We start from the raw sequence: 23192 nt of genomic DNA on the forward strand, positions 1-23192 counted from the left end.
AAACATTCGGAGGCTACCATACATTTTAGGACTATTAACTCAGACTAGCCTATACATAACAATTCAAACCATAGGCTAATATAAAGGTACCTCATAGGCCTATCCTTAGCTGGAACAGGTACTTGACGTCGGAGACGGTCGAATCTTCATTGTTGTAATAAGGGGTGAGGGAAAGGCTGGCTCCCGGGTTGTTTTAATATTTCTTCTTAACAGTAGGTGGGTACATTGTAAAAGCAGCTTATTCCTAGCTGTACTCCTTCAATACCAGTTAGAACCAACACCGATTCCTATACAGGTTCTTACACTGGACCCCTATAATGGTTCTTACACTGGACCCCTATACTGGTTCTTACACTGGACCCCCCTATACTGGTTCCCTTTTACAAGGAAGAAATAAGTAATTTCAAAAAAATATAAGGGGAGATACATTCGTTTCCCCTCAGCGTTGCCGTACTCGTCTCGAACACAGCAATTTAAGCTTACGCAACTGCGCACTTGGTTGCAGTTACGTACTTACGTACATACACTCGATCATAGACAATCTCAACTTCGAGTGGCTAACTTAACATCTTGATAAGATGAAAAGCAATTCGGTTTTCCAGTCCACCAATTTCCATGAGTACTGTCATAAATGCTAAATGAATGATTTCCATCATTACAGCAGGTTGTTGCGAGCTTTCTTTAACCACAGATATTTGCGGTATTCGTCTTGGAGTATTGATATGCTGTTTAAAATGAATCATCATGGAGTAGTGACTGACAACCAGTTTAAATGGATTAATCATGAACTAATGATGTTTTTAAAAGGGTGAATCATTGATTAGCGACATGCTTGCTAAAATGGTTATTCTTGGATTAGTGGCATTCTGCTTAAGATGGATAATCGCTGATTAGTAACATGCTGTTTAAAAAAAATGGAGTAGGGACATTCTGTTTAAAATGATTATAATTGTGGATCAGGGACAAACTGCCTAAATGTAAGCTCATGGATGCATCAAATGGCCAGTTTTGTTGTACTAATGACAATGTAGTACAAATTACAGTTCATAATAAAGGAAATATACGAGGAATTAAGCAAAACTTTCGAGAGAAGAAGAAGTTGAAGAACGCTTTTGTAATTGTTGATGGTTGTTGTTGCATAAGCAGTTGCCTGCTAGTGCCAACATGCTCATGCAAGCTGAATTGACGTTGCACCATAGTGCATTGTGGATTGTGAATTTGTGAACTAAGCAAAACAGCAGTTTTCCAACGCCATGAACGAACGATTACGCCATTGCTGTGGTGGTGTGAAGGAAGAAAAAGCTGAATTATTGGGAACGTAAATATGAAAGTGGCATCTTACTTTGGGATGTATTTTCACCGGAGTTGGCGCGAAGGTTCACCAGTTCGAAGACATTTTTGCCCATATTTTGCACTAACTTTTTAAGGTAATATGTGACATATACGTATATGGCTGAGTCTGTTTAGTGTATTGTAGTTCTTAGCGGTGTGTTGACCATAAATTCTATAAAGCTGGTTAATTAACTAAGGCTTCCTATACTAGCTAAACGAGTTAATGAATTAGACAAGGCCTGGGATAACTTCTGTTTGGTATACTTCAAGATGCGCATTTTCATCAGATTAATACCTCAGCTTAGGCCTTAGGTTAACGCCAGCTCTTGGCAGGGCTACTATACCAGGGTAAAAAAACCCGAATGGCCGCCCTCTACCGTAGTGCGACCACCCTCCTGAAAAAGAAGTAAGCCTAGGGCTAACAACCGACTGGACTGGCCAACTCACCGACTACCGCGGTTTTGGCCACCCTCCAAAAAAAGTACTTTAACACGTCCTGACACCAGAGATGGTCATCAGTCATGAGTTGTTGGTGGTGATAAAAGGAGCTCAAGACCTCTACCTACTCTCCTTTCGAAGTATTTCCTCCAAAGTTAGAAATTAAGGCCATATTTTAAGATAAAAACAGAGGTTAATGAAAAGTGTGGCCAATGCAGTGCACACTACCCCCATGACGCTTTTGAAATTTTTACTTACAATTAAAAATGTTTAGAAGATTGACGCCATCTCGATGTTTGTGGAGTCGCTTGTGTCAACAAACTTCCCATTTCCTGTGCTAAATCCGCACACCACTTGTGCCCATAAAGGGCTGGGCACTTTCATCACAACAATCGTAAACACGCGACTTCCAACCACTACTTATCCAAGGGACTATTTGGTTATTCTTTGCACTCTTCAATTGTTTATCAGTGTTGTCAATTGGTATGTGTTTACCCTCCAAAATGGGTATAAGATTTACACAAAACCAGGATAATAAGTGAAATTAGCGTATCTATTTGTAGTATATATACATATTACAGCAATTTTATCATTACTGCATTACTATGACAACTAGAATTCATGGAAACAGTTTGTAAATGCATCGCCTTATGTGTGACACTCCACTAGATTGGCAACGATGAGTCATTTTTTGTTGCGTCGTCTGCTCGTAAGTACATCAGAAATATTTGTAATTTTTCGGGGTTAATTTGGTTGCAAAAAGGATAATAGACATGAATTAAATAAACATTTTGAAGTAACAAAGTAAAGTTAAACTAAATAATGAGTAAAGTAAACAGTTAAGGGAATAAAGCTTTGCACCTCATACACCACGTACTCGTGTGCTGCCCGTAACTTTGTTTGTGGAGTGAGCGCTTAGGAACCAGGAACAGCAACGTAGTTCAAGTGCAATTTGGAGTGAATTAAGACCAAAACGTGTATAATAACAATCAAATAAGCACTGTGGAGTTTCAGTATTGATGGCAGTAAGGATAAAACCACCGATTACAAGGTAAAAATGAATTCAGTTCAAACCATGACCCGGTAATAAAAAGTTTCATACTTTCACTAATATAGGCAACAAAATGTTGTTTTATTGGGTAAAATTACAGTTTCAACCATTATGGGAAAACTGGAATAAAAATGTATTTGTTGCATCAGAAATAATGTTGTTCCAACGGATTTAACATTTATTTTGACTGCAAACCATCCGATTTAGAGATTTACTATGTAATTGGAGTTAAAAAAACGAGTTTTTCCAGAAAAAGGTAAATGTCCAGGAGAAGGCCGCACCCGTTTTCAAGTATTAACGACGAAAAACGGTAAAAAACGACCGATTGGTGTTGCACATCGCATAGAAACATGAGGAAATTAATAAAAAAGAAAGAAACTAAGAGTTACTCTTACACACAAAATCTAAGCATAAACCTACTACTTCAATTATGGGGGATCCCAGTGGGAAGCGGGGTTTTTGGGTGGGGGGAGGAGGAGAAAAGTGATTTTCGGGGCACTACCGAACCTAATACAACCACCTAACCTTACCTAGGGCCCTGTACCCCTACCTAGCCTAGTGGGGGGGGGCTCCGCCCCCCTGCGACCCCCCCTTAAGGCCACTACCTAACATCCATCAAACCAAATCCAAAGTGATGGTTCTGCTGTATACATCGTTATACTACCACCATTATAATATACTCTATAAATTAATGAAACTTACCTTAAACTGTTGGTTGATAAAAATGTGCTGCTGCTTTGAGGAAACGTGAAGCCGTTGCAAGGTTCCCTGACATGCAACTTAAAGTAGGAAGTGGCCAGGTACCCGACGACCACATTGCACTGCAAACAATCGGTAGGAAATCGAAGGTCTGTCAAAATTAATGCCAGAAGGGCCAGCCACTGCCTCTGCCATAGGTACAGGAAGACAAAATGCCGTTTTTTGCTTCATTATTCGAGTATTCAGTCAAACAAGGATACCAGTGGACACTAGACAGGTAACTTTTTTACTCCGCTGAAATGCTAGTGAAACTTTAGTTTTCGACTAAAGTCGTTCGTAATTGGTTATGAAACCCATGACGTCATAACGATGTCACACCTCTCAGCCAATAATGAGTAACTGGAACTGCTTTTGTTTGCGTAAGAAAGTAAGTTAGAGGGCTCATTAAAAGTAAACATTACCGTAGAGGAAACACCTCTCCCGACTTAGGAAAAATTCGAGGTAAAAACTTAATTTTTTTTTTCTCTGTAAGTATGCATTAGCGACAATAATGTATTGAGAAGAAGTGTTTTGTTATCACGTGCTTTACTCGGGAAAAATATCAATATAATAGATTTCCCATAATGGTTGAAACTGTAATAATACCTTTTATTGTGCTGATTACAACTGCAATCTTGAGTAAGATCAATAAACGTTACATATACATACTAACATTGTTCAAATGAGGGCTGGGAAAGATGGTGGATTGTCTGTGGTTAGACCAGCCAGTCACACGACTGCTGCCATATTGGATTTCAAAACTGCCTTGAAAACATATCTTACGAAGAGCTCACATGCTTGTTTTAGTTCATATGGGGCTTTCATATATCACATTATGTTGATGAAACTTCAATCTTTTGAATGGTATGCTTAAAGATGTATGATTGTATTCTTGTTTCACCAATTAAATATCGAGTGAATAAGACCGAGCCACGCGATGATGATGGATTGTCTGCGGTTGTTTACCCTATGCCATTATTTTGTAATTTAGGAGAAAACAATTCGAGAGGAGCGTAGAGGTCTCAGTGTTCTGCCAGGATGGGCCACAACTCTTGACTGATGCTTACGGCAGTGAATTTAAGTACTTTTTCGGGAAGGTGTCCGCGTTCTGGGAGAAGTGGCCACTATGTCACGGTCCGCTCATTTATCCTATGTACACACAGCAGTGCCTAGTTTTTGTTGTTATTCAGTTGTTGTTGTTGTTGAAATGATCAGTAGATTAACCAAAATTTTTGCTAATAACAATGATTTATTGAAAGAAGACAATGTTCTATGTATTATTCATACCCGGGGGGAGGTTCAAATGACTAGGGCCCTCACCCCCATCCCGTAAATCCACCACTGTTCCTATGGTAGGATCCCCGAACTTTGCCGGGGGTCAATGTGTAGGAAAGATCCCCTTCATCTTAAGCATCCTTGTTAATTTCCTGCCTCAAATTATTTCTCTTACTTAGCAACCAGATTTGATTCTTTGTATGTTAATGTTTCTGTTATATGTCATTGATATTTGGTCGTCAAAACTGACTGACAGTAGGTCGAAGGAAAGGGTTTTTTCCTGGTTCAGCTTGAATATTCCTTTAGTTTTAGCATTCCTGTTAATTATTTGCTTGTTTTATTTACTTTATACAAAGCCACCTAGATTTGAAGTTTTGATACAGTATATTGTTGTTGTTCATGTATGTTATTGAGAATATGTGTTGAAGAAGTTGCTATGTATGATCCTCTTTATAAGTTAGTGTGGTACAGTAAGTTCCAAAACTGAAGCAACAAATTTCAGAGGATTTCGTTCGAAATTCACTAACTGGCAACTACAACTCTTAGCTTAAAAATCATTTTTTTTCTACAGTGAAAACTCTATCAAGCAAAATAAGGCTATCATATGATGCACAAATATCAAATCTATGATATTTATAACATCATAAGAAAAAATTATGGTAACACTAATTATTTTAAAGTATAGTAATTACTTCAAACTATAGAAACGAAACAATTTGAAATTCTCGTTCAACACAGGATTACCAACATTACCAATGTATATTTCTAGCAATGTGGAAACAAATATTTTAATATCATAGTGTATTATCAATTATTTTAGCAAAGATGAATAAAACCATGCAAGTATCAATAGAATGAAAAGGGAAAATCTCCGCGACATTAAACATAATCAACCATGAATGCACCTAAATTCAATAGAGAAGTGGGGTGTGGTTGGTAGTTCTAATTCTAGCTTTTAGGACCGAGCATAAAACACCATCTTCGAGAAAGGCTCTAACTGCTGCTGCAATCTTCAGGTGACTAGGCCTAGTTCCGGGCATTGCAAGGCTTACAATGCAGGGCCACTGTCTGTTATTTAGGCAAAGATAGAACCTTCAGGACCGATACCAGGACCTGTCCTTGCACCTGGGAAACAGACTCGCTATGCAAAGAATAAGAAAGACGGTCGCAAGCAACCAGAACACCCGTAATATCACCATCTGGTTAAGTAGGGAGACGACAGACCCCAACCACCTCTCCCCCCCCTCTACCTCTATCTCTACCCACAATACTAACTCCACCTTTTCACATCAACCTTTTACCTCAAATCTTCGAATCATATCCTAACCGTGAAATTTAAGACTGAATTTGCGCAAGTGGACGTATCATAAGAGAGTTATATCACCCAAACTCATATTTCCACGGACGACCAGTAATCAGTTCAATCCAGTCCAAGCAGTTATTCCATATAACAGAAATGTATGAGTTTTTTGGATATATATATATATATATATACAGGCAGTCCCCGGGTTACGACGGGGGTTCCGTTCTTGAGACGCGTCGTAAGCCGAAAATCGTCGTAAGCCGGAACGACGCTTGGAAATATGTCTTAAACTAATAAAAAGTTATAAAAACCTTACTTGTAATCCTTTGGTTACACTACATGTTGTTTCTGTAGTATTATGTACAACTGGAGTTATTTTCATAAAAGAATGCTGGTTCTTGAAGGTAAAAACTATTGTAATCCTCCTGGTGACACTACATTCTTGAAGTTTTATGTACAACCTGGAGTGATTTTGCAAAATCTTGAGGGCTACAAGAACAGCTGATTACTATTTACGTATCATATAGACTAATTAAAGTAAAATGTATCTTTAAATAGGCTTATATATTAGTATCAACAAAACATTTCCTGCCATGAGTCAGAGGCCGTTTACTGAAAAGCGAACACTTCTCTGTCCTATCTGTTCAGAAAATAAATGTTACGTCAATCCCCGAGACCATTGTTGCCAAAGCCTCTCTCTCTCTCTCTCTCTCTCTCTCTCATTCTCCCTTCATCTCTCTCATCCTCTCGCTCTCTCTCTCTCTCATCTCATCTCTCTCTCTCTCGTCTCTCTCTCTCTCTCTGATCAAATTACATTGGAAACTTGACATACGATTGCCGTAATATACGAATGTTTTGAGATCAAACAGAAAATTGCGAAAATACAAGCTTTGATATACAACGAAATATTTGAGATACGATTTTGCGATGAGTGTTAGTTGTATAGGCGACCGATAAATGGCGTTCAGTCTGTTTGTTTGTTGGTGCTGCATGTTAACACGTCGTTGTTTAGTTCGTTGTATTTGCGCCTATTTTTCGTGTTATTTTGTCTATTTTATTATTAACCATGGGTCTCAAAGCTAAAGACAAAGCAGGTGATAAGAAAAACCCAAGAAAATGATTTCGATGGAAGCAAAACATGAAATTATAGCAAAGCATGAACGTGGCGTTCGTATCGTCGATTTGGCAAACGAGTATGGTCGAAATCCTTCTACAATATCCACGATCATCAAGCAGAAGGAAGCTATAAAAACCCCCGAGACCATTGTTGCCAAAGCGTCTCTCTCTCTCTCTCTCTCTCTCTCTCTCTCTCTCTCTCTCTCTCTCTCTCTCTCTCTCTCTCTCTCTCTCTCTCTCTGATTCAAATTACGTACTGGATAATGTCTCTCTTTGGATACTTCGATTTTGCCAAATATTGAGGGCTACAAGAACAGTTTGATTACTATTTACGTATCATATAGACTAATTAAAGTAAACGTATCTTTAAATAGGCTTATATTATTATATCAACAAAACATTTACTGGCATGAGTCAGAGGCCGTTTAACGAAAACGAACACTTCTCTGTCCTTAACTCGGAGCGTCGGAAGACGCCTCTCTCTCATCTCTCTCTCTATCTCGTCTCTCTCTCTCTCTCTCTCTCTCTCTCTCTCTCTCTCTCTCTCTGATCAAATTACTGGATAATGTCTCTCTTTGGATACTTGGAATTTGCGTTGTAATCTAACCAGAAACTTCGTTTGTTATTATTACTGGAAACAAGCAATGATTTTTTTCATTATTTGCGCTTTTGGACTGTTATATGTAAACTATATGTATTCATTCGCTCGGTAAACTAGTTCCGCATATGAGGCGTCACTAAAAAACATAGAAAAATACAACATAAAAAGTGTCGAAAAATCATCATAATCTCAAAATTTTTGTTGTAATCTAACCAGAAAACTTATTTTTATTAATATACTGTGCTAAACTATAAAGGATTTTTATCATAGTATGCGTTTTTTAAAAGCGTTCGTTAACTCGGAGCGTCGGAAGCGTCAGCGTCGTAACCTCGGAACAAGCGTCGTAACCCAGGACGGATTTTTCCATTGAATATTTAAGAAAAAGCGTCGTAACCTCGGAACGTCGTAAGCCGGAACCGTCGTAACCCGGGGACCTCCTGTATATATATATAATATATATATATATATATATTATATATATATATATATCCAAAAAACTCATACATTTCTGTTATATAATAATGCTTGACTGGATTGAACTGATTACTGGTCGTCCGTGGAAATATGAGTTTGGGTAAGTCTTAAATTTCACGGTTAGGATATGATTCGAAGATTTGAGGTAAAAGGTTGATGTGTGTGTATATATATATATATATATTTATATATATATATATATATATAGATATATATATATTCTATATATATATATTATATGTATATATATATAGAAAGCACCCGAACATGACCAATAGGCCTAGTGCTTGATTCTTAAACAGACCTCTGGTTATTCCTGACAAGATAAAAAGGTCCTGAGAAAGAGGGAGAGAGAGAGAGAGAGAGAGCATAACAGGAGATACTCGAATTGAAATATGCTCGCCAAACATATTCACACTCCGGATCGTATGGACAAGAATAGTCTCACTTATGCACTAAAAACAAAAAAAAAAAAAAAAAAAGTGGAAACCTACGCAAATACTTGTTTGGTGCGACACTGAACGCAATTCCACATGCAAAAATTTGCACAATTGAGATTCGATGAAATTATTAACTAACAAGCTGGAAAATATATTTCCTTGATTCTTGAAATAGGTCTAACCATGTAACCGATGCTAACGCGCATATAACTTGGATTTGTTTTTTGTTTTTTACAACCAACTTGCGTCTTAGTTATATTTCATTTAATCAGATGCTAAACTTCTCTGTGCTTTATCAAAAGAAATCATAATAACTTTCAATATAACGCTATAAACAGAAAGTTAATTTACAAATATTAGGCCAATGCTTATGCACTCGGTTCCTGCTGCACTCTATGGTGAACACTTGATATCACTCTTTTGAGAGCCGCAGATGTTTCTTTGGGGAATTTTTTTTGTTTTCAATAAAGTAACAATTATTGAACTAACATTGATCATTTACTGGGGAAATACTTTCTGCGCTTATACAGTTAATCACTGATTCGTATTATCAGATATAGGATGACAATAATTGGAATAAAATATACTAACTGGCAACCCCACGAGTTTCTAAAGAATTACGATCAATTCTGAGATTTGTCGCTTCACTTCTGGAACTTACTGTACAAGAGAGAGACATGCAATCAAAGTGTGACGCACTCTCTTGTTGCTAGCTAATTTTATATGCCAGAGTTTATTTAACCAGTATGCATTTGCTTTGGAAAATTTTCAACATTAGAGTTTACAGTAAGATTATATTATGACATGTAATGCCACATAAATACATCAGAAGTATTATAAGATTTGAAGTAGAAGAAAAATATTAAACTCATCTAAAATAGAAATTGCAGGGCGAATCATTGTTCATAAGGTTTGGTTTATTTGAAGCTGCAGCAATTGGTTCTAGCCCATGTTCCTGTAAAAAGGCATCACAGAAAATTTCTTGTCTTTTAGGATGTGTTCGAAAATCTTAACCGAATCTCCAGTAAAGATCCCTCCTTCAGAAGAACCTATCATTGACCTCCAGAAAGGATGTAATCTCCTTGATCCAGCTGTGAAGAATCTATTGGGAAGATCCCCATCTTCTTCACCCTTGAAACATGGTGTGGAAGGACCCTCTGGGATGTCATTGTTGCCTGCATCATTGCTTCTTCAAAGAAGTTTTGACTTGATGGCTTCCAAAGTAAGTTCTATTCATTATGTTCTTTTGTATTTGTACAGCCAGCCCCCGATTAGTCATGGATTTTTCTGTGGAACAGACAAGCTTCCCTAGTCTTCTTATATCTTGACACTCCCTCCTTTCCAGTAGTGATATTCCAGCAACCCATCTCACCATCCTCATCTCAGTTCTTTCCAATAGTCCTTCCTCTTTCCTTGAGTGCCCAAGTTTCTGCCCTATAAAATAGTACGAGCCTTATCCACAGTGTTTATTCGAGATATTTTATGCTATATCATATGTTTGGCAATGGTACTTTTTTTCCTTATACCATGTGCATTTGCTTATCTTCCTCTTTCCATTGGTTTTTTTTTTTAAATTGGCCGACCTTAAAGTTTGCCCGGTCTAGGGATGTGCTTAATATATATTTTAGCCCGGCCTGTAAGTGTTAAGCTCAGACAAAACGAGGGTGTAAACATTTCCGGAGAGACGGTTATGGAGGGGGCCGAATTTTGCTAAAGTATTAAACCATAAAAATGACGGTGATTATTCATGAGCTTTGTTCTACTTTTGATAACAGCGCTGTATATGTGGAATGAGGTGCCAAGATCGTTTGCATAAGGTTTTTTATTTTTTAGAGATTTCTATTATTCGGGATTTTCTGTAATTTGGCTATGGCCTGGTCCCAAGGGTGCTGGTTTTAAGAAGCAGGACTGTACTGTATGTGTTTAACTAGAATAAAGTTGTTTGATAGTATATGCCCTAAATTTCTTTATTTTTTACAGGCATCCTCTGAAAGCAAAAGAAAATCAAGACCATTTACAGTTTCCATTGAGGGTAACATTGGTAGTGGTAAATCAACCTTCCTTCATCATTTTTCTGCGCTTCCAGGTGTAGCAACTTACCAAGTAAGGCTCTGGATGTTTTAATTTTTCTTGATTATAAAGTACTACTATGTTGGAGGTGGTAATGGTCAAGGATGATGAATGTAGTAATCCTATTTCAACATGATTTGCAACTCTGGCTTCCTTTCAACATGATTTTGCAACTGGTTTCTTTCCAGTTAACAAAATTCTATATATGATTCTCTGTTTGTAAGAAAAAAATGTTAGAAATAACTAGAGTATTATCAAGAGTTAATTTCTGCTCATTTGGTTTTATAATTATGCCATAGATGAAAGTGCATTGTCAGTAACTTTTTGGAGAAATAGTAGTTCAACAAACATAATAATTAACTGTGTTTCCTGGCAATTCCATCACCTCAGAAAGAGTAGCTAATCTTATCACCTACCACGCAGATTTCATTACAGGTTCCTTAGTATTTTGGTATAGTATAAAAATGGTTTTCCATCTTTTAACTTGGACGAGAGGTCTTTTAATCATATTTGGTCTTATTATAATATCCTAGATCTTGTATCACTGTCATGTAGTGTCATCACAATCTAGGCTTGAGAAAGTTTTCACTACAGTAATGGAACACTTTATCAACTGAAAGATGTAAAAAAATAATTTGTTGATGTTCGTTCATATTCAATCTGTATGTATACTTAATTTTAATCATACAAAAGTGTAGAAAGGTAAAACTAAGGAACCGAATAACCCAGGCATTCATACCTGTGAATTATAAAAAAAGAATACTTTTTGTGAATGGTGGTCTGAATTATATAAGTATTGAATAAGTACACTAATAAGGTTATGAAGTGTATTGTAAAAGATAAGAGGACAGAGGATTATACATATAAAACAGAATTACAAGGGCAACAGGATATTAACAAAGCAGAAGAACAGAGCATTATATTGATTGAACAATTTGTTATACAACTGAGAAGTATCAGCCTTACAAGCACATAAAATGGCCTCATAGACAAATGTGCTAAATATAGAGGACGAGGATTTAGGACAAGGTATTGATTGGTTTATGGCCTTTGGACAACCTCACTGGCACCACCATACAACTTTACACAGTCAAACAGTTTTGTATCTCATCAGTACAGTGGAAAGTGGAAGTATTGTAACAGTAAAAGCCAGAGCAGTAATGGGTTGTGGCTTAAGAGGTGAACATCTAAGAAGAAAACACTATGTTTTCAAAACTAAGCTCTTTCCCCCAACAAAGTCTTCCATAAAAAATACAAGATGGCAAGTTATAACATATTTATACTTGAATTATGGGTGAACTAAGTGTGTATAAAAGTTCAGAAGGTTCATTAGCTCTGTGTTAAACCCCCGATGCACAATGTGCTGTTCACTTCTGTCTTGCTTCCTAGTTGCTGAAGACATTATGAAGTTTTCAGATATGTTTCAGGGACCATTAGGCTTACAGACTAATCTCATAGGCCACAATCCTTTAGGAAAATTAAGATTCACAATGATGAAATTCATTTTTGTTTTAGTTGAACGTTCGGCTTACTTGCTTAGATATTTGCCCTTAGCATACCAACTGCCATCTAATCACCCCTCTCGTGTCTTGATCTCTTCCTAACTGTTGAAAATTGTGCTTAGTTTTCACCATCCTATCATTATCCATTCTTTCCAGGAATGGAACCATCTCAGAAGACTGAACACCTTTTTACCACTCCTTATATGTTGTAATTTTGTTTCATAGGAACCACTTTTATATACACAGCTGATTTAGGTATGTTAAAACTATCTGGTTTTCTAAATCCTTCAATACACATTAAGCATCCAAAGGTCAAGATCAAAACATCAAGTTAACAAAAATGTATGTAAATGTACTGATGGTAACTAAAAAGAAATTTTAATTCCCATTCGGAATTATGTATGCGTGTTGGAAGTGCCTTTATCATTATCCAAGGGATATAATCATTATGAAGCATTTTAGTACAGAGCTTGCAGTCAAATATAAAATCACATCCTTCCAAACAAAGGTTAGCAAATACTATAGGCAAAAATGTGAACAGATGACACCAGGGGTATTATTATTTGGTATTAGATGGAAATGATGGAAGTCATAGTATGTCAAGAATAAAGATGCCTTGTTTTGTTGTAATTTTAGGCTAAAATTAAAACATTATAGATTGTAGGTGATTTTTAAAAGTAATACTGCTTATTAAGGTCCATATTAGTACAATATTAGGAACTTAAGCAATGAGGGTAACCTTGTAAGTTGATTGTAATGGGTCATCAACAGATCTTAATTCACAATGTTTCTAAATCTAAAGGCAAGATTACCTTAGTCTCCCATCCATATAGTTATTGTATAAAAATTTTGGCTCGTAAAATTGCTTATACAGGTTGTCATTATTAGGAATATAATTTCATATTTTTTAATTATAATCGGCAAAATTATTTTGACGTTTTTGCAAACTTAATTATTTGATATTTCCAAAATTATTCCAGGAACCATTAGGCTTGTGGACTAATCTCAAAGGTCACAATCTATTAGGAAAATTATACGAAGATCCACAGCGTTGGAGTTTCCTCTTTCAGTCTTATGTTCAACTTACTCGCTTAGATATTCATCTTCAAGATACTAACTGCCCCGTCAAGTTAATTGAGAGATCTCTCCAAAACAACAGGTAATTTGTAATGGTTTAATTTTAATTCATGATGGTCAGTATATTAGGATTACCTTTTTTATTGTGTTTTCAGGAAAGTACACCCATAGAAAAGCCCATTTTATTTTGAATGGCCTCATAATGAAATGAATGAAAGCCAAAATTATTTAATTGGATTATAATGTAATTGAGTCTATTTTAGTTGGATACAGTGGACCCCCGTATTTGCGGGGGGATGAGTACCAGGACACCCCCCCCCCCCCCCATGCCAATAGTTAAAATTAGCGAATACTAAGAGCCCCAAGTAAAAACGCTTATAACTGCTTATCTTGAAAGTTCAAATACCAATCGATCTTGAAAATATTATAATCAGTAGGATTTGAGAAGGTATCTGTTTGCAATCCTATATACAAATATGAGAGCAATTTTATTATATTTTATTACTCTGACATCTAGAGTCCATGGAAAACGTTTGTAAAAGCATCGGCGTATGTATCAAGTTAAGCCACGGCATTGTAGTCTCTCTTAGACTCTGTGTAGTCACCACTGGCAACTCCACGTCGGCCGCTAGCCCAGTGACCGTTGACGCTTTCGCTCGTTCAGACTCTTGTAAACGGCTTCGTCCGATTGCTTTGAGCTTACCAGCCACTGACTTCTTGATTTTCTTGCTGATTGGGCTGTGACAGTTCTGGTTCGAAGATGAAGAAGAATTTACTCCTCTCCTCTTGTCCCGCGGATCAGTCACGAAATCCCGTATCCTCCAACTCTTGACTGGTACACTCAGTGATGCCACCGAACTTAGCTATGGCACCATCTAGAGAAGAAGACGAATCACGCCTTTTCTTTTTGTCTTACTTAGCCATTTTCACCTCTAGATCCTGTTTATTCTTCATTACTGTGTGTACCAATGAGTCAAAAACCGTATTAGGATCCGGAGGCAGCGAAGTAAATCGAGAATCAGTAGGCTGTGACGTCATGACTACCACCATTTGCAAGCGGTCTTGGCTATGACGTCAACACGCTGCATGGAAGCATGAGGCTATTTATGGTACTCTTGCAGCCAAGATCAAGAGACCCAACCTTCTGTGGCATTTCTACTTTACAAGGATGTGACAGTCCTGGCTCGAAGATGAAGAAGAAATTATTCTTCTCCTTTTGGCACGAGGATCAGTCACGAAATCCCTGATTCTAGCCTTTCCAACTCTTCACAGCAGCCACACTAGACTAACTTTCCATCATTCACTTGTTCGACAATTACAACTACTTTTTTTGCTTTCATATAATAGGGATGTAACAATCCTGGCTCAAAGATGGGGAAGAAACTTCTTCTCTTGGCTTGAGGATCAGCTACGAAGTCCTTATTTTTTTTGTTTTTTCCAGGATTGGCAGGAGAACGCACTGGCATCATAGCCAGTCACCTAAGCTTGACGCCTAAGCAGAAGATACAGAGGAAAGACTTGTGTCTTTCCCATTATGTGACTTATACACCTCCTAAGGCTTGTAATTTCTCTCAAAAACAATGTGCATTAAAAACCTCCCATCCGAAAGCATAGTTGTAAAGTACTCTTGTACCTCGAAATGAAAATGGAAGCATGCCTTCGTGTAGGCCGCAGCTGTGAAGAGACGTCATGGCGGTCGCCATGTTTATGACGTCACTGAGCAACGCGAATGCGAAGCCAGCACCCTACCACATGGGATCCTGGATGGCAACACGATGTTATACATCAAACCAACTGTCCTTTTTGGGTTGGTTCTCCTGATAAGCCTAACGCCGACCGCACACCTGCATCCTCTGTACCCACATATCTGGAACGAAAACAAGATGGCGATGCACGCCTCTCCCCGCAGGGAAAGGAGCACAATTAGCCATAATTACTTCCCAAAGCACATCCAGATACATCAAAGCTTTGGATTACAGGCAATCCATATGAATATGCGATATTCCCAAGCACAGGTAATGAATTAACCATACCTTAAGAGTTTCTTCACCTACAACTTACTACATGATGAGTACTTCGACGTCGAAACCGTCGAAGAAAATAACAGGGCGTTTATCTGCTTCTTGTGATATCCAGGAAGTCTCGCAGCATGAGAAGGCTTCATGTTCACATACCCGGGAATTCCAAACAACAAATTGAAAACAACAGGGGGCAAACTAAACTGGCTTTAAAAGGACGGAGCAAAGAACGTCCTCACTTAAAGGCGGTAAGAAAATAACTAACGGGGTCACGAGTTAATGAAGGGCGTGTGGGTGGCCCCACATGTCTCATGACCAAGCACAGATGCCAATAGTCCCTTGCGTACACAATTATTTTAAACTTTACCGGTTTCCAGCTGGCGCTGAGTATTTATCCTAATGTTAAGACCGAAGGTTTGTTTCGTATATGAACAATATATTATTATTATTACATTATTTCAAAGTCATAGTAAAAATTAGTACCCTTAAAGATGTAAACATATGTACTTCTAACCCTTCTAGCCAAAACAGAGAGAAAGAGTATTTAGTTATGAAGATGACTTCAAAATACACTAATTATTGAATACTTATCAATGCATATGGATGGAACACTGTTCACCAAACAAGGGAGGCATCTGCATGCAAATCTAGTTCGCTGCCCCAGAAAACCTACTCCCACACCTGAAAATCTGGTGCTACTTGACCACATGCAAACTAGAGTAATTTATCCAAAGAAAAATAATAGGTGGAGGTTGGAATTGACTAATTTAACTAATGTAAGGAAGACCAAGAAAGAGATGGCATGATTGTGTAGGGGAAGATATGGAATTGAAAGGTATAAATAGAGAACGAGGCACAGGACAGAAATCGATGGAGACGACTCATTCGCAATGGCGACCCCATATGAAAATGGGTTTAAGCTAGGAAGAAGAAGTGCAGAAACTGAAAACTATTCGATAACAGAAAACAGGTTTGAAATATATAATACATACTGGCTGCTCTGCTTGAATAAAGTGAGCTGAACTGTGCCATTAACTTCACATAAATCACAAGAAGCCTGAATTTGCAGGATAACTAGATGTGACTATAAAGTTCATCAAAGAATAGGCAGAAACTTAATTAGGGACTGCCACCATCACTGTCTTTCTTTTGTAAACCCTAGGCCGTGAGATGCCTAAATTTACAGTCGACCCCCGCTATTTGCGGACTCGCCTATTTGCAGATTTTTCTATGCATACTATAGTATACTAATTATTTCTGAAACTTCCTATGAAACTTCACCTATTCGTGGTATTTTTCACTGAGAAATACTCACAAATTAGAAATGTATTTTCATATGATTTTTGTGACTAAATGTACTTTTTGTGATAAAACTATTAAAGCATTTTTAGCAAGTTTTTTGTGTTTTAACTATCAAAATAAGAAGTTCTAAGCATTTTTAATAGGAGTTTTAAGTATTCGTGGATTTTTAGCTGTTGGCACCCATCCCTGCAAATAGGGGGTCCACTGTATTCACATCCAGCTGTGATGTTGCACACTTCATCAATGATTAATCTTGGCTGGTTGGTTGTAATACTGCTATATCAGTCTCAGGTTTGTGGGATAAGTACTGTACAAGTGATTGGTTTCGTCATTTTTATGAACATACTAAACTAATAATTTTTTTTCATGATTACAAGCGTATTACTTTTCACTAGAAGTAACCCTCTCGTAGTCCCTTTGCTTAACGCACAAACCTTTTTAACAGTCAGAGCTCAGGAATTGCAGCAAATGATAGGTAAGAAAGTCTCTTTAGCCATCACTAACCAGTATTCATCGGCTTAAGTCATTTACTGGATTATTTCATCCAGTGTGCTTTGTCTACAGTGTAGACTGTATGTAGGGTTCTGTGTCTATTACTTACTGTCTCTTGCTTTTTATCATCTGTCCCTTTTGGCTTCTTCATACCTAGCTGCCAAACTTTGAACTTTAGGTTTCATTCTTCACCACTCATTTGGGAACTAACCATGTAGGTCATCTCTTGAGTCTAAAATCACTTGATGGTCTAATAGTATTGCTGAGGATTAATAAAAGTAAAATATCTACCAGAAACACCTTTTTAGTGTCTACAATCAATTTGAATTGTAGGCATGGGAAATAGGAGGTTTGCTGTATTTGTAGAATATACAAATTTTATAAATTTTGTATTTTCAATTTCATTTTATTTTCAGGTATTGTTTTGTAGAAAGTGGTTATGATTGTGGTCATCTCCAAGGTGTAGAATACAGCATCTTGTGTGAATATTTTGATCTTTTAGAGTCACAGTTGGATATTGGCATTGATCTTATTGGTAAGTCATTTATTGTTTTTTTAAATTTCACTCAAACTATTTTTGGAAGAGGGACAGTAGACTTTCATTGACTATTCCATGGATTGCAGTAGTGTTAAATTAACAGTAAACTCTGCTGCTACATCTATGATTCACATAAAGAAGAAAATTAATTTCAAGATTTGGTTTTTCTTCTGTATTCATCTGTACAGGCAGTCCCCAGTTATCGGCGATCTGGTTTTACACCGCTTGTTTAGCTGCGATATCTGGCACCAATTTCCAGTTATCAGCGCTGATAATGAGTGTATTGGTGCTGATACATACCAAACAGAGGTGCCATTAACTGGTTATTGGTGCCAAAATCGCTGATTTTTGGTTATTGGTGATTTTCGCTTATCATCAACCCGTCTCAATGGAACCCCGCCGATAACCGGGGGACTGCCTGTACTCCCATTGTTCAGTTATTCTCCAGTTACTCACAATGCATAGTACTTACTATCTTGATTTGCTTTTCAATTTAAGACTTTTCTTTCCTAGAAGTATTCTGACTTACCTTCCAATGTGGTAATCTTAATTTTGTCTTCCAATGTGGTAATCTTAATTTCAAAACACTTCTACATCCTTTTCTTGAACAGTATATCTGCGGTCTACTCCAGAGGTAGTTCACGATAGGATGCTGAAAAGAGGCAGATCTGAAGAAGCTGGAGTCCCTCTAGATTATCTAAAACAAGTAAGTCTTTTCCTTTTTATATTTTTCCTTTTTATATTTCCTTTTTTAATATTTTGTGTGTTCACTTGTTAACTTGAGGTATGCAGAAAAATTACAGGCAGGGAAGTTGGAGGACATAATTTCTCCATGCTGAAGGGACTGGGCATCAAAAAGATTTAGATTAACTGGTCAGGCATGGACATCAGGATCTGTTAAATGACAAGTAAAATTAGTGAGGTGACCTAGAAACCATACAAAGGGAATTTCAGGTGAATGATATGCATCCCTTTCTTGGAGAAATCTTTGTCACCTCCCCATCTTGATGGCCTAGTCAGCCGGCTTAAAGGAGCATTTGGCCCTTTTGAAGGAAGTATCCTCTCTCCTTCTGAAGAGAGCCATAAAAGGAGTTGAGGACATCTGCACCTATATAGTCATCTGTGTGTAGTCCCCAAAACATCCGGGGGTTGGAGACCAGTCCTTGACAAGTGCCCTCATTCACTTTGTAAGGAAGGCAAAGTTCAAGATGGAAATTAACCAGTCGGTCATAGCAATTGGATGATAACGCCGGACATGCAAGACACACACTTCTATATCCCCATCCATCCAGACTCCAGGAAGTGTCTCAGGTTCATCTTCCAGGGCAAAGTCTTTCCGTTTTGGTCCCTCTGCTTTGGCCCCTCCACGACTCCTCAAGTGTTTATTGCCTTCACCTTATCAGCATCTACAACACTACCCAGACTGTTGGGATCTTTGAACTTCAAAGTGCATGAAGGACTTGGAGAAAATTAAAGGCTTCCCTTTAAGACAATTATACCCTTCCTTACATTTCAGTAGGTAGAATGAAATGTACCTGGTAACACTGAGCAGTTTAAGGGTTTGTAAAGCAAGTTGACCTAAGTAATCCAGAAACAGGTGTTTCAAGAAGAGCTGGATGTATCTCCATGGTTCTTTAGTCATATTTCCCTTGTTTCAGAAGTTCCCAGTCATTGACCTCAGTCTGTAGGCCAATCTCATTATGAAAGATGAGTCTGTGAAGTCAGCCAGCAGGGGATTTCTGGTATGTATTACTGGAAGGTTATTTTCATGTTGTGATCCATCCATTATATAAAAATATCTTGTTTTATGTTTTGCTCTTATTACATCTTTCCAAGTCTATTCAGTGACTACTTATGCACATTTATCAAGCATAGTCTTCAAAAATACTTTGATGACTGACTAGTATTGGCAACTGTGACAGTGGAATGGTAACATCTGGGATTTGTGCTGGTTTTCTGTTATAAAGTCCTGTCTGGCTCCTTCAATGAAGGTGACACTGGCCTTGGAAATTGAAACAGCAGCCACTTTAGTTCATCTTTAATGGCAGATCAGGATGAGTGATCATGAATTTTCATCACCAACCGAGATTTCCAGCCATTTTGTGATAGCCCTTGTGTATTTTATGGAACATATTATAAAAGACTAATTTTTTCACAAACCCATCCAGCATCTATACATAAGGAAAATCAGTGTACCTGCTGATGAATCAACAGGCTACAAGAGTGAATGGCTTTTCCTCATTCTGAATGACAGAAAACTGTGTTTTGGGGTATTTCAGGCTACAAATGAGAATATGTAATTTTTGGATTACGTAGTATGAAAAAACTGGTTTTATCTTTTGAAAATTCAAATTTTATTGAGAACAGGGTAAATGACTGGGCTGCAAACATTCAGTCACTAAAAATTCACCTTATCACTCTATATTTAATTGGTGAAACAACAAGAAGTTTAAACCTTCAAGCAAATCTTTCTAAAGATCGAAGTTTTGTAACAAAATGAGCTATAGGAAACTGTCATACGAACTATAATAAGCATGTGAAGTCTTCGTAAAGTAAGTATTCAAGGCAGTTTTGAATCCAATATGGCGTCCCACCAAATAACAAAGAATCGTCACCGCAATCGGACTTTTCCTTCCCAGCGCTCATTTAACACTGTACTGAACACTTAATTGCATGTACATTTGTCATTTTATCGCTATTACTCAAGATATTAGTTGTAATCAGCACAATAAAACAACATTTTCTTGCCTATGCTAGTGAAAGTGAAACATTGAATTCCTGGAGCTCTTGGTTTAAACTGAAATGTGTTCTTACCTTGTAATCTGCAGTTTTATCTGATAACCGAGGCCTCTCTGTATACACATTTTGTTCTTAATTCACTCAAAATACCACTTGAAATACATGAGAATGGTTGTTTACAGCACTTCACTTTATCAAAGTAGTGAAACTGGCGGAAACTATCAAAGTAGTGAAACTGGCGGAAACTTTCCAGCCGTATCGCACATTTGGCTGCCACAAACATCCAAGAGCAGATGATGCAAAATATGAAGTAATCAAGATATTTTGTGAGCATTATGATTATACATCAATTGCATGAATAACTGGTAAACTTCTCTGACATGTAATGTGTACATAAGTGGTACTACTGTCTGCAGGAAAGTTGAGTATGACAATTTATCTAGAATTGGAACAACAGTCAAGATGTCATAATACAAGACTGAAATGAAGGTCCTAAATCCAAAATTATTACTTAAAACCTTAAAACACCATTATATTTTACAAAACTGACACTATGCCTGTAATGTATATTACACTGCATGTAATATTTCTAATAAATTAAAAGAAACTACCAAAACAAAAAAAATACATCTCAATGTTCATAGCAAAACCATTGAAATTTGTCTCAGGAATATGGTTACTTTTTCAACAACAACGAACATTTCCAAATGAATTGTCATGAATGCATAATACATTTATACAATTCATAACCTTATTCTGGTGTTTCGGTGCATTGTTTATAGGGGGTCACATCTCTGATTGATGCCGACTGTGATGCATTCTGTGTTGCGGCTCAATCATTTACCCTACAGATTGAATACTGCTTGAAAATCTCTTTATCTCTTTCAGGTGCATGAATATTATGAAAGATGGCTTCTTCAACACAAGCCACGATCCCCTCCTGCTCCTGTACTGGTTATTGATGCAGATAAAGATTTGAATGAAGTAGTGAAAGAATATGAAGAGAAAAAATCTTTTATAATGGGAGAGAAGCCAATTAAGCACCCTGTCAGTGAAGAGAGATGAGAAGTAATAAAATTGTTATTTTCTTTCCCTCTCATTTTAAAGTCAGCATAAATTGTAGTTTACTTCATATGTTACTCTAAATTCCAGATATTGGATAGTGAGTATTTTTGTTTGAATAATGTTATTTTGAAGTTGCATGTTTTTAGTTGACAGGAAATACCTGGAGCCAAAATAGGTGACAGAATATTGTAGTAGTAATCTCAAAAATGCCACTAATACTTACCACCGCTTACCACTTCCACCTGCATTCACATGAGGACTAGATATATTGAACAACAATGATGATGCATCTCTTACTGTCCAGTTATTACATTTATACATGGAGAGGACACACGGTAGACAAATGTTAAAAACTATACTATTGCATTATCATAATTCATTCTATAAGTGGAGATGGATCATCAGGATCTTAACCCTCCTTATCACTATGTTTATGAGGAGGAGGAGCTGGTCTCAGAGCATCTGTGATTGCAGGGTGATGAGAGGCTGGGATTCTGGCTATAACCTTTGGGAGATAAGTGTGATTTATCTTCAACTTCTTTGCCTTTTAATCTTTGGGGGAAATTGATTATGTGGTGCAATTGCTGCTTCTGTCATATCAATCAAGTACCTGTAAAATTTCTGGGGGTTTTCTTTACTTTACGTTCTAAAAATACATGAAAAATATTGAAATGTCAAAGAAGTTGCTGTACAATAGTATATAGTAATGTTCCAAGCTTCATAAGGTGTCTCGATTGTTTTTTAAAGGATTTATTTGACTTCATGAGGTGTTTGCATACTTTTATATATTAAGCTTTTGGAATATGATAAGGTTTGTATAAAATATTTCAAAAATGTTTCATGATATTTATTGTTGGCTAATTTGTATAGCCATTTTTATCACAAATATAGGTGCTAAATCCTCCTTTTTTATTACAAATATAGATGCAAATCTTACTTATTTTATATTTTCATGAGGTCTAACAAAATGATCTATAATTATAAGCTTTGCTGCTGTTACAGGATTTAAATGAAAGAAATTAACACACTTCCAGATAATCTGTTGTAAATTGTAAATAAAGCATACAATGCTAAACTTAACATTTCCAACTAACATCTTGTTAAATATATAAAGTTAAAATATATTAAAGTGAATGCCCATCTCTTGTACATGTAAATATAATATAACTCATGTTTTTGGGAAATTAATTCACTTGTGCCCTACACTTTTTGTTAATATCTTTCTACTTGAATCTTGGTGTGTTGCAGCAATTCTTGTACTTAGCAAGTTATTGATATGCATGAATATATTGAGTTTCTCATAAAATTCATGTGTAAAACTCTCTCCCTGCATTTAGTTAAATAGTACATAGTCTGTAAACAATTAGCTTATGATATAAACATTCAGATCAAGTTATTTTGTAAATATAATTTACTTATACCTTCAGAATTAGAAGTTAGTTTTTAAGGTTAAGTGGTCAACTTATTATTTCAACTTGAATATCAAAAAGACCAAAGCTTTCATATGATTGACATACACATCATACAAAAAAAATTTTAGCTGTGAAGTTTGATATTGTTCATTACTGTGTTCAAATTTTATATTAAAATTGTCTATTGATATGATTTATGCCATTATTTG

The 23192-nt window shown here is 36.8% G+C and overlaps 1 protein-coding gene across 1 annotated transcript; it reads left to right on the forward strand.

Moving 5' to 3' along the window:
* Positions 1-1296: 1296 nt before the first annotated feature.
* LOC135213635 (deoxynucleoside kinase-like) lies at positions 1297-23139 on the forward strand. Its single transcript, XM_064247666.1, has 7 exons — positions 1297-1427; positions 9762-9990; positions 10749-10871; positions 13321-13499; positions 17646-17764; positions 18379-18473; positions 21395-23139. The coding sequence occupies exons 2-7, from the start codon at positions 9763-9765 to the stop codon at positions 21569-21571; spliced, it is 921 nt and encodes a 306-aa protein (XP_064103736.1). The 5' UTR covers positions 1297-1427; position 9762; the 3' UTR covers positions 21572-23139.
* The last annotated feature ends 53 nt before the right edge of the window (positions 23140-23192 follow it).

This window comes from Macrobrachium nipponense, chromosome 43 (genome assembly GCF_015104395.2).
Source record: "Macrobrachium nipponense isolate FS-2020 chromosome 43, ASM1510439v2, whole genome shotgun sequence".
NCBI classification, from domain to species: Eukaryota; Metazoa; Arthropoda; class Malacostraca; order Decapoda; family Palaemonidae; genus Macrobrachium; species Macrobrachium nipponense.